At 44.3% G+C, this 13,164-nt stretch overlaps 1 protein-coding gene and 1 long non-coding RNA gene across 4 annotated transcripts in view; one reads left to right on the forward strand and one right to left on the reverse strand.

Annotated features, from left to right (window-relative positions):
- The window catches only part of CLIC4 (chloride intracellular channel 4), a 64,396-nt gene that overhangs the window by 43,393 nt on the left and 7,839 nt on the right, over nt 1–13,164 (reverse strand). Inside the window, exon 1 of one of the 3 annotated variants that reach the window (XM_025198615.1) lies at nt 12,853–12,973. The exons of 1 other annotated variant lie outside the window; for it this stretch is intronic. In XM_025198615.1, coding sequence (XP_025054400.1) covers nt 12,853–12,930 — 78 coding nt within the window. In that variant the 5' untranslated portion in view covers nt 12,931–12,973. Of the gene's footprint in view, nt 1–10,344; nt 10,379–12,852; nt 12,974–13,164 lie in introns of those variants that run through there. One more of the 3 variants, XM_025198616.1, reaches the window with a different exon arrangement.
- Nucleotides 9,256–10,926, forward strand: LOC112549536. The gene is made up of 3 exons (XR_003092982.1): nt 9,256–9,744; nt 10,007–10,090; nt 10,715–10,926. It is a non-coding gene; the product is annotated as an uncharacterized LOC112549536 (long non-coding RNA).

Raw genomic sequence — 13,164 nt, forward strand, 5'->3', positions numbered from 1 at the left:
ACTGATATTCGTTTTAGAAAAATATTTGTAAATAAAAATGAAATGAAGACTACTGATCAAAAGCATTTTACATGATCCCTTTTGAAAAGTACTTTATAGATAAATTAATCTCTGATTACAAATACAGGTTCATATTTGTTTCCTGTGGGCTGTCATTTATAGCAGGAAGGGCGATCTAGAGCAGTTTCAAACTAAAATTCATTTCATTTAAAAATCTGGGAAAAAGTTCAGTCCGTCCCCCCCCTTCTCTAGTCCAGAGGCCAAGAACACTAAGAAAACAATACATTTAAAACTAGGGAAACACCTCACATTGCTCAAGTGATCCCCAACCTGGGCAACGTAGGAAAAAGAACAACCCCAAAGTAAAGATCTACTCAGTTGCCCCCAGTTGCAGGTCAAAATAGAGAAAAACCCTTACCTAATAATATATATTGCAACTACTGACAGCTGAACAAGAAACCAATCAATTAAGAAATGCTGACAACATTCAAGTCCTTCACTGTTCCCTTTGCCAAAATTTAAACTTTTTAGACAAACATGCAACCTTACTAAGTACAAAAGTCATTTGCTTTTAAAAACACCCAAGTTATTGTTTAGCTAAAGAAATGGAAGTTCATGTTCTGTTCGGGCTCTGACAAATACAGACAGAGCTGCATTTCATCAGAAAGCTCCTTTATTCTCCACTAGCTAAGCAACACCCCAAGCTGGTCCCAGTAAGGTCTGATCTTTTTGCTAACCCATCTCTATTCCATTTATGCAGGACTTGGATATTCGTTTCCTATACACTTATTTGCTACGAGCCATTTCCTGTCCCTGAAATACTTGGACAAAATATTCAAAAGACCACATTACAGAGAAGGCCCAGCTGCAGATAACAAGGGATTTCCTTTCCCATCAACACTGGGGGGGAGGGGGCGGCGGCATTTAAAAGGGGAAATGCCACAGTGATCTGAACTCATCTTTTGCTCTTAGGAAGTTTTGCTGCCTCCTCTCCACATTAGTCTTATGCTTCCCATCCTGAACTCTGTGATCTTGAGTCACCTGAGGTAATCATTACACTTGCAGCCTAATTTCTTAGGATGTTAATGCTGTCTCACTAGGCTACCCACTGAGAGATTAGCTGAAACTGTGAGCGCTCCCACTCCTATGCTTAACTAGCAAGTTTATACCAAGTCTTTTTACAAGTTTCCAACAGTCACTTATCTTCACCTGCGACAATAAAATATTTCCTGTGAAAAGGAACCTCAGCTTTCTTAAATACTTGTGTATGACCTCTGATATCATATTGGTAAGTACAAATGTCTCGGGTTTCTGTGCATCCTTTTAATAGAAACATGATCAGAGCCAGACACACAAAAATATGCACAGAGCTTTATTAGAGCCAGAGTCTGATGTGCTTTTGTTGTTTGCTCATCTCTGCTAGGCTGGGGAGCCAAAACTACTGTGCAGGGCAACAGTTTTGAGATAAAGCTTCTACCCAACACCCCCTTTATTGCTTACCACAGTATTAAAGCCCTAGAAATACAGTTAGAAATGCTTCCCGATAGAAGAGTTCTGGCAGGAACTATGTTAAAAAAGTGCTTTTAAAGTGAAGTGGGAGGAAAAGTCGGTTTTAATTATGAGAACTGTCATAAGTGTTCACTTGGGCCTATGTGTAGTGCTCATTTTTTCTGGCCTGGAAGGCAATGAGTTCACAATCAGACACTTAAATTCCCACACCATGTTTTGGAAAAGGGAAGGAATACTGTACAGCCAGACATCTTGCAATTGTGACATAAAAGAGATTTTAAAAAAAAAACTAAAGGTAATCATAACATTTAAAGGTAAAATGATTATAACCACAACTGTCTAAACATTAAGTAGCATACACCAATGCTAAAATTGGTTAAAAGCACTACAAGAGAAGTTCAACAAAATACTGTGAGCAACTTTCAGTTTAAGAAAAAAAATAATTCAAATTATGATGAAAAAATTAGTTGTTAGTAAAAGATTACTGTTTCAAGGTTAATCCCATTTTCTATTAAAAAACATTAGACAATCTCTCATGTTTGAACTCAGAACTGCTTGAATTCGTATAAGCTGAATATTATACCAAATACAGTAGACATACATTTTTAAGGCACTGGTAAATAGAAGCAGATAAAGGCAATAATATTTACTGTTAACAAGCAGACAGATTTTTTTTCTCAACCAGGGAAAATATGTACCTTAAAAGCCTGTCCCTTGCTGTGGAGATATCCCATTCATTATACAAATCAACAGCACTAAGGACAAACAAGATATTTAAACCTCAGATGAGTTCACTAATGCTACCCCTGTATTTGCTCTCGAAGGTTAATGTACCTGGATTGCAAGGAGGGGAATTAATTGCAGAGGGAAGTTCATCTTAACCAAGTGTATTTCAGGGCTAGGGTGAGAAAATTCTCAAGAACTAGGGTTATTACAAGATAATCCTTTGAGAGGAAGCGCATAGGGAAAAGACTGTACCTAATGAGCTTACCGTGTGACGAACCTATCCCTGACAAGATTATCTTCCAAAACAATTCTTGAAATAAGTAACATTGTTTATTCCCCAATGTGGACCATCTTGATTTCACAGTTACTCTGCAATTGTGAAAAATAAGTACAGCAATGATGAAAAACAGGTTTGTAGGATGCCAGGTTACAAGCAATATGTAGCAGCTATGCCCTTAGGATGGAATGTCAGATTTTAAGATAAGCAGGGATGAACCTGTGCAATGTGTTCATCCAAAAGAATACTCCGAATATTGGCAGTTCAGATAAGTGGTTTTCTTCCCCTTAACTCAGCAAAGAACTAATGCCTCAACATTTTGTCAGAGAACCATGTGCTGCTAGAAGTGCACGTACATGGCAACAAAAAGTCTTCAGCATTTGGCCATTAAAGATCTCACAGCACATTCTGCAGAAGTACGTCCCAGTTTGGGTAATCAAGATGTACCGTCCCAAATGCTCCCTGCAGTTCCAGCAGGATACAGCATTCTCCTCTTTTCCTACGCTGTCAGGCAGTATTTCTGCCCACAGGTGAATTGAACACAGAAATAACCTTTCAAGAGGGCCAGCTGTACAAACATAGGTGCGATGTGAAATATTACAACAGCGGCTGAAGTGCTCCAAAAAGGGCACCTCTTGAAATAATTATGAAGAGTATCAATCACCACAGCTGGAGCCAGGTTCTCCAACCCACAAACTCTTCTGCATCTCAGTTCAGTAACATAACTAAGGGCGGGCAAGAGGGGCACCCACCACAGGTGACAGTTTAGGAGAGATGCCAGAATTGCCCCTCAACCCTGGAGTACACAGCCTGACAGCAAGAGCTGCCCCTCACCAAAAACTCCACAACAGTCCCTGGCTGCTGCTGGGGTGAGCAGAGCATGCAGTAGTAGCGGTCCAGGCAAGGATTGTTTAGGAGTTGCTGGCATGGGTAAAACTTTATACCCGCTCCCCACCCCCAGAATTAACCCCCAACTCTCCTGCACGGTTTGCCCAGGGCACCAACTTTGCTCTTTATGCCTCTGTGCCTGCTCCTGGGAGATGGCCAAGATGTTCATGGGATTAGAGAATGGAAAGGCAGTCATCCCATGGGTGGAGCACCCTTGCCACCACTACAGACCTCATGCCCCCTTCAGAACTCTTCTAGATTCCACATATCCCGCCCCACTGTCCCCAACCTCCGTCCTGCAATTTTGAAGAGCTCCAGCTACACACATCTTCCAGCTGAAACACTACCCTTTTGAATCATTTCAAGGTGCACTGCACTTGGAAATGCAGCAAAAGTTACCTTAATCCCCCAATGAAATACTGCCTTTAGGTGTAAGTGATCTACACCCATTAAAAGTTTGCAAGTTTCAAGAATCCTTTAAGATAAAAGAAAACCCAGGTCCAAAAAGAACCACCCCAAAACAGTTTCTACAGTAACACTGATCTAGAAACATGGAAATAAGGTTTAATGGCACATTTGCTTAATGATCTAAAACAGTATCTGTATTGCCACCTCACTCCCCACCCACAATATCACTAACTTACCTTCTATCTATTTCTTAATGAATCTTTTAGACCTGTCAAAATGTTTTAATAATACTCTGAGAGGCAATTCTGGATATCCTTGCCCTGCATGAATTTACCTACTTCAGACTCATGAGTAATACCCAGTTTGATTCTTCTTACAGATATCATTAAATTAAAGTCTTGATCTGCCCTGCTGCTAAATCACACTACAGGAAAGACCCAAGAAATGAAACTTAGATTTGTTCTGCACTGCATCTGCTCTAGGCATTTCATGGTTTAGAACAAGGGTAGGCAACTATTTCAGCTGGAGGGCCACTTAATGAGTTTTGGTAAGCTGTCAAGGGCCACAAGGGTAGTCCCACCCCTTGACAGGTGCCCCGCTCCCTGCTTTCTGTCTTGAGACCAGAAGTCCTGCCCCTAACTCCTGACTTTTGCTACCAGAAGTTCTTCCCCTTGCCCCCAGAAGCACTCCTTGTGGCTGGGGGCATCTGAACTAGAAAAAAAACCCCAAATCATATACTAGAAGTCAAACGTACTATAACATTTACATTTTATTACAAAAAATGTGTGTCATGATTTGTGTTTGTGTAGTGTAGTGTAGTGTATATGGAGGTGACTGCATAATAGGTCAAAATAAAGTCTTACACTGATATTTTGTGTGTGGGGTGTAGTTGGGGGGGGTGCAAGTGTGGATAGGGGAATATAGGGTATGTTGCAGGGTGTGTGTATGTATATGTGGGGAGGCTGTGGAGGCAGAATGTAGGTATGCGGGGTTTATGGGGTGTGAGGGAGGATGGGCGGGCTGTGAGGACCCCCCCACATGCTTCCCCCCATGGCGCACAGCCCCTGCCATGACCAGCAGCAGCAGGTAGCGGGCCCTCAGGACACTTGTGGCCTGCACAGGCACTGTTGCCTGGTGGTCCGTGGCTCCAGCCAGAGCTGCACATGGTAGCAAGGAGCACAGCCTGGCTAGCCCACCTCCACTGCACAGGGCTCCTCACAGGACACGTGCAACTCCTGGCACTTGTGCACTACCAAGGCAGGGGGCAGGGCTCCCTGGCACTTCTGGTGGAGTCCCGGCACCTGCACATGGCAGGGAAGGCAGCTGGCTCCATCACGTGGGGCTTTCCCTGATGGTAAGCAAATGCCAGGAGGTATAAGTGCACTGGGTAGAGCCCCACTCAACAGAGGCAGGCCAGAGTGGCTGTACGCCTTGCTGTTATATGCAGCTCTGGCCAGAGATGTGAGCTGCTGGATGGCAGTGCCACAAGCACCCTAAGGGCCCCCACCTGCTGCTGCCACCACTGGCAAGGGATGTGCACCCACAGGAGGGGGACACACCCTGCCCACCCAAGCTCCACTCTCCCACCGCACCCTTGGGCATGGGCTCTGCACTCCTGCCAGCTCCCTACCCCTGCCCAGCAGCAGCTCTCCCCCAACCCCCAGTGCAGCTTCCCCACCCCCACCTCTTCCCTACATGCTCCCCGGAGCAAGCGCTGCAGCAGGGAGACAAGGAGGAGCTGCTGGAGGCCAAGGAAGCCAAGCAGGTGCCTCAGCAGCTGCAGCAGTGGCAGAAGCAGCCCTGCCCAGAAGATGCGTGTGCTGGCTGGGCTGAGCCCTTCTGCTCACCAGATGCGTGCAAGGTACGTGGGCTGGGTGGGATACAGTTAGTTGATGGGCACCCGCGGGCTGGATCCGGGCCATGAACCATATTTTGCCTGCCCCTGGTTTAGAAAGATTGTTCAAAAGAAAGAATTTCCTTGCCTTAATGGAAGAGATACCCAAAAAATTCTCAAGTGTTTACATATTATTTTAAACTCAATGTAAGTCATCTTCTAAATAGTTTAGATGTAGACCACAATGTTAACAATTTTTAGCATGTCAACCACAAGCGGGTAAGCACCCAATAATACATTTTACTTGTACATTATTAGAATCTGTCACGGTAGCACAGAAAAGAGTCTGAGAAAAAGATATTCATAAGGATTTACTTTAAACCAGACTATACAGCATTTAGATCTGCACCCTCCCTTTTTTAAATTAAGCTAGGCATCAAACTACTTGCTCCTAACCTTCCCTGCTAACCCCAGTAATGTAACACCCCACCCTTCAATAATCTACCAGATTAGACATAAGCAGGGTGGACTTGATTTAAATCAAATTGATTTAAATCACTGGTCTGGAAGCCTTGATTTAATGACTGACTTCTACAAAAAGTGCATTCTTGTTATTTGATATCCTGTATTCATTTAACTTCTTGAAATGTTGTACTTTTAGAGAAAGGTAAGGGCTTGACTGTGTACACGAACTTGCAGAGAGACAAGAGGGCTGATGGGTAAGTAATCAGATCTGTTTTCTCTCATCTCCATATATTGCTTAACAAGGATGTTATCTCTGGAGACACAAATCCACAGTTTGAGAACTAAAACTAAGCATCACAGAGATGCTTAATGGGATCTTCTAGACTGAGCACCGAGTCCTGTTGGGTAGAGTGGTTTTCTTTAATCTTTACTAATCTATGGAGTAGCCTCTGAGAACCCCATAAGATTGGGCCTCTAATATAGTCCATAGCCTCCTGTGACCTACTTATAAAACTTTTCTAAAAAGGTTACATGAATATATCATCTCAAATAGTATATAATTAAACGTTATAACCCCTATTCCAGGGTGATCTTTGAGCTTTAACATGTTTTAAATTAAAACTATCTTTATATAGGGTTGGGTTTTTTTTAAGCATGTTAACAAAAAAACCCCATCAAAAATATGATTAATAAAACAGAAAACATCTGATTTAAATAAAAAATCCTATTTTTTTTCATTGTTGATTTTTATCCACCCTGGACACAAGGTATTTCTATGGTTGACAACCTCAGTGAAAATTCAGTTCAGATGAAGGCTGGCAGAACCTTTTCTACAAGGCATCTCAAACACCAATTTGTCCCTTTTTAACATTTAAAGGACACAAGCATCGCTGCTTCTGCAGACAGAGCTTGTGCTGGTGTGTGCAGCAAGTTTTACCTACCTCTCTGTTCTCCCCATGTCTCTCATGTGCCTGTCCCACAATCTAATTCAGGGGCTTTCTGAAACTCCTCCTACGCACTCACCCCTCCCATGCCATCTCCATGCCAGGATTATGTATCTTTTCACACCAATATTGCATTTCCCACCCACTCAGAGCATTTGCAGCTGGATGAGTCTCCCCTTCCCTTCCCCGCCCTTATTTATCCTTTCCATATAAAACTCCATCAGAAGGACAGACTGAGATAACAAAGGGCTATTGTTATTCTGGAAGGTTTTCAATGATGTCAGCCAGTACTCTGATCTATACATTACTGTAGAGGTGCTTATAACCAGTGGCTCTGCTCACCAGATGGCAGGAGCTACATTCATCCCATGTGCTTTCGCAATTTTCTCCAACATCAATAGTAGGATTCTGCCCACTGATATCTAGAACATGCCTTCAAGTTTCTGAATTATCTGTAGCATTCAAAAGCCATTGTTTTATAGACATAAAAAAGCAGAAATGCCATCAAGTGGACTGCAAGGCCTCACACACCAAGCCAACAAAAACAAGATTTAGCAGCTTCACACATGTTCATTCTATTACTCAAGAGTTTTAGAGGTCTCTGGTTAAGCAAGTTGTTTGGGTTATTAGTTTATCCCCGGGACAGGTAATTCAGGATAATATGCCTTTGCACTGCATAAAAAGATCTTAAAGAGCTTCTCTAGTATGAAGCCTCATTTTCTTTCATCTCCACTGAGCTAAGAAACTGGGAGTATGCTGGCACAATGTGCGGCCTTGTCCAAAGTAGAAAATCATGGCAATTCACAGCATTCCAGATTCCATCCCCATTGCTCCTGTTCTGCAACCCTCATACCCAAGACCAATACCCTCTGGAGGCACACAAGGCCATGCATCTTTATATTCAAAGTCTGTGGGTCCAGGCCACGGCTGAAGTCCAGCTATCCTTGAACACGTTTTAATTCACCTTGAGACAAACAGAAAGCCTGCAGGATAGAACCTATGCATATGGACAGATATGCATTTGAAATGCTCCAATTTGGAGCACTTCAAACTCACCATGCTTAAATGCAGCCTACAGGATTACTTGTTTTGAAAAGGGGTGCCTAAATTTGCCAGGCAGGCCTAACTGACAGGCTGCAAGAAAGCTATACTTAGTTTACAAATAACATACATTTCCATTCATTTTCATTTGAAGTGAAGAAAAAGAGAAAAGAGAGATGGAATGCCCCATATTAGAATCTTCCAGGGAAGATGAATACACATTGACCCTATTTATTGGTATGTCATGTTAAAACATATAGGTATGATTAAGAATTCTTTATCAAGTTCCCTAGCACTTCACTTGTTGATAGGCTCCGTCCTCACCCTGCTGTTACAGAAAGAATGCAGTCAGAGGCCACCCTCTAAAACACGGTGGGTTGAACTTTGGGCAGCCTTCATCCACCTCTCTCGTGTAAATATCTTAAAGAAACCCTTCAAGAAGTTGCGTGCCGTGTCCTCTGGCTTCACAGATGAGTGCTTCTATTCAGCTACATAAACACCCAGCTAACACTTTTTATTAAAAGGCAAAAATCAAGACAAGGTGATGTCCGTCTGCTGTTTTATTAGAATTCTAATCAAATTGTACTGCCCGAGCTGCTGTGCATGATCTCACATTCATTTCATTTCAGTCTTTGCTACTGTAAGAAGCCACCTGGGTGTTTTAAAATATTCCAGTTAGACAAAAGAAGCAGACCTCCCTTATCAATAATACATGTAAACATACTAGGAAGCTATGCTGAAAGCACATGAGAAATCAGATACATCACTAGTTCTTCCTAATAGCTCTTACAGAAAAAGCCTTGGCAAGTATTTGCATTGGTAAGTTAAAAAAGGCTGCAGGCAGCCCACCAGTGAGGTTAATGAAAGACAAAATTCAACTGCTGAAGTTGTTCATTACCAGAGACCACCGGCATACATCCTAAAAATGCAACCATGCATTATTCCGCAGTTTTGCACTATGAAATGTATTTGCCTGTCTACATACCCAGTGCTTGTTTTGCATATATTTTAGCAAAGAGGCAGCAAACAGGAATTACAACAGGCCCCAGGATAACCAGTTGTTTCAGACAAAATTCAATTATTAGGATTACATTAAAAGCTCTTTGTTACATATATGACAGAAACATGTGTGCACATTTACCCCAGACAGTTCTATCACTGATCACAAACCAGCAATGTGTTTTAAGACCAACATTTTGGGAATCCAGACGCTAAATCTCATGCTGCTTAGGCTTGATTCTAAGGCTTCAATGTGCAACTCTGTCTTAGTTTAGCCTGTCTGCTGCAATCCTTTCTACCAAGATCACAGTTACCACACTTCAGCCATTGGCAGTTGACACCAACTTCATGAATGAGACTTTTTGATTGGTCAGAAGTCTTTCCATTACCACTATATTAAGAGCCTCACTGGCTAACACTGCACTGTAGAAACCACAGACCTAAATGCTCGCTTTGAAGAGCAATTACCTATCCTGTGCAGCCTTTCAGTTTTATATAGCATACAATATGTTTTGTTTGCTTTTTGTTTTTATTTTTATCTATTGCACAGACAGCCCACATCTCCCGACACCCTGCCCCCTGCGCCTCACTCCATCGAGCACAACGCCTGATGTTAGAACTCCACATTCTGACCACTCGGGATTAGCTAGGAAGTAGGTGCCTGTCCTTAAGAGTACAAGCCAGGGGTGGGCAATTATTTCGGGCAGAGGGCCACTTACCGAGTTTTGGCAAGCCATCGAGGGCCGCATGATAGGTTGTCAGGGGCAGCTAAATATAACAAAATTTAGAAAATGTAAGGGGCCCTGTCGGCTGGATAGAATGGCCTGGTGGGCCGCATTCGGCCCGCATTTTGCCCACCCCTGGTACAAGCTATTTAGTTTTCACTTAACCATCCTGCTATTTTCTACACAACAGTTTCTCTTCCAAGCAATAACCAAAAGGATATGGTTCCCAGGAAAACTGATGTACTTACCCTGTGGAACAGGCTACAGAGCCAAGGTAAAAGACTTTTTTTTGGATCTATTCATCAGCACAAAGAGGGAGGAAAGGAATCTCTCTCCTCTCTCACAAACAGTGCATTGCACATCCCACATACAACTATATAACATATAGTTGTCATGCAATGAACACATTGTATTAGAGAAAAGAGAAATAAATAGTAAGTTACCACAAATGTTTCAGCATCCTCCCTGATACACAGCAACTGCACAGAAAAAATGCGTTTCATACAGACCCCTGTGTGACTTAGTTACCATTTCTTATGTATGTAATGTCCTCAAGTTTCTCCACAAAACCACACCTTTCTCGCTCAAATCCTCCTCAAGAACTCTGTCCTAGTCTCCATTAAAAAGCCAGATAATCAACTAATAATCAACTTCAGGGCAGATTAATATAATTAACATGCCAACACAGCAGAAAGTGTATGTGTATATCTGAAGAGCTTAGGACATGATAAAGAAAAACCCCACACACTGACTTGTGACCAGGATGAAGTTTTCCCTGGAGGATTTGGTTCTATTTTTGCATTATTTATCTAAGGCACCTAGGCTAGCAGATGAATGTCATGACAAAAATGTCCATACATATCTGACATACTGCTTGTACACGTATCTTCAATTATAGGTTCCTTGGGATAGAAGCCATTGGAGACTATTCAAGAGCACTGACTGTCAACGGGATTTGTGCTCCCAGATCACTTGGGCAACTGAAAAATCTATTCTGTGTTGAGTTCAGTCTGTCCCAGTCAACAGGTCCCAAATCCTTACCTGAGTATTACCACAAACCAACATTATGGACAACTGTACCTAATACTGTATGTATAAATAATCGACATTTTAACCGATTTCATATACAGTAAAAGCTTTGTTATCTGGCACCCATGGGGAACAGGGGTGGGGGGGGGGGGGGGGGGGGGGGGGTAGTGCAGGATAACAAAATATGCTAGTTAACTGAGAGGCCTAAACAGATGTCTTTGCCTGTTTGGGCTGCCTCTTCTCCTGCTGCATCGCTGCCCCTCCTGAGGTATTGCCGACCCTCCCATGGGCCCTGAGGGACAGGGAGGGGGGCCCCATGCAGCCTGCTATGCCCTGGGCTGCGGGGACTCAGCAGCACAGGCTGCTTTGCCTCAGGCTGTGGGGGCTTGGAGAAACTGGAAGTGCCATGGTGGGCACTTCCAGTTTCACTTTACCTTACAAGCCGGCATGCCGGTTAATGGAACATGCCGGCTTGTAAGGTGACAGTTAACGGAGCTTTTACTGTACTTATATAAATGAATGAATAAATAAATAAAAATATATAAATGTAAGCATAGAGAGCACACGTGGGTAAAATATGACCCATTGGCCATATCCAGCCTGCCGGCCGCCCCTACCAAAAGCCCGAGGATGAACGCGGGGCATGGAGGAGTCTGTACATTGCACGGCCCAGCCCAGCCCAGCCCAGCCCTAGCTGCAGCTCAGTGGAGAAGTGCAGGGTGCAGGCCTCCCTCCTCAGGCCCCCAGAGGTGGCTGGCAGGCCGGATAGGATTGACTGCCGTCAACCTGGCTGTTGCTCCTCCTTCTGCCCTCCCCTCCCCCCAGTAGCTCACCAAAATTCATTAAGTGGCCCTCCAGCACAAATAATTGCCCACCCTGATACAGAACCTTTGCTTCTAGGATTTAAAACATTTTGACAAGACAGACGCACAAATCAGCAATCACCGGCTGCAAAAGTTTCTCTGAAGTCTGCTACCATCTTCACCTCCACAGAATTGGGTCCTCTTCCACATCGTAGAGCAGCGGTTCCCAAGCTGTGGTACGCATACCACCAGCAATACGCATTAAACAGGTTTATAATAATTACTTTATACGACAAAAAATTTGCTGATGGTACTTAAGATTCAACTGAAAAAATTGCTGGTGGTACTTTTTAAGGTTGTATCACTTTAAATTGGTGGTGTACAACCTGTCAGGTTGGGAACCGCTGATGTAGAGGATTGGAGTGCTCTTGTACTAGTCAATGGGCCAGGAGACGTACAAGAGGAAGTGTGTTTTGTAGCATCTTTTACTGAACTACAGCGGGGGGAGACCAAGGACACAAACTGCCCGAAGGCTTGGGCCAATCTCTCCCCAAACTATGCAGCTGGTTCAATAAAAGATGTTACAAAACACCCTTCCCTCTCAGAACAGAGAGGGGACAAATCTGTCATGTTGAGTGTACCACCTAATAAATAAAACTGCTGCAAAACGCAAGAAGAATTAACACGAGTTTCCCGATCACAACTCTGCCACCTGGGCTACGCGGCCAATTCCCAAAACACGGCTGAAGAGCTTTAACTCCTCTCCCACTGCAATGTCTGGACACCTGCTTTGAAAGGTTTGAAACCCGTTAAGAGCAGGACCCTCCAAGGTATGTTTCCTTAACGAGCCTGCCCCGTGTTTAACGCGGAGGGGAAAAAAAGCCGCGCGCTGTATTTATTTCTCGCTGCTGAAGGAAGAAAGACACCGTGTCGCCAAACAGCCGCGGGGGACCCAAAACATTGCATCATACAAATGCAAAAACACTCGCGAGCCAGATGGCACCGACAGGATGCGATCGAGGGAGACACAACACATCGCCACATGCTTCCTTCCTCGTCTATGGGACGAGCCGGGCGCTTAACACAACCGGGGAGCGGGCGGGAGGCGGTTTTCTCTCCCGCGCTTCGGTCCGACCCGGGGTGCGTTTGAGGCACAGAAGTTGTCTCTTTCCATTTCTGAAGACGGAGCCTGCTTTTTGCTTACCGCATACCTGCAGCAGCGGCCGCTCTCTCGTTTCTTGGACAGCAAACACCCTTTAAACCAAATATCCATTAAATACATCCCCCCGAGGGCGTAGGGAGACCCTAGGGCGCTGCTGTCCCCCCAGAAGGGTGGGACGTCCCGATTGCGGCCCTTTGCTCCAGCCCAGAGGAGGGCGACTTGCCTGGGTGGGGGGGGGGTGCCCGGGCCATGGCCCCTCCCGCAGCTGAGGAGAACGCCTCTCCCCCAAACTCGAGACGAGGGAGGATCCAGGCGCGTCCCGCGCTAGCGGAGGGACCGCTGAGGTAAAACCGC

This window comes from Alligator sinensis, unplaced genomic scaffold (assembly GCF_000455745.1).
Source record: "Alligator sinensis unplaced genomic scaffold, ASM45574v1 scaffold337_1, whole genome shotgun sequence".
Lineage (NCBI taxonomy): Eukaryota > Metazoa > Chordata > Crocodylia > Alligatoridae > Alligator > Alligator sinensis.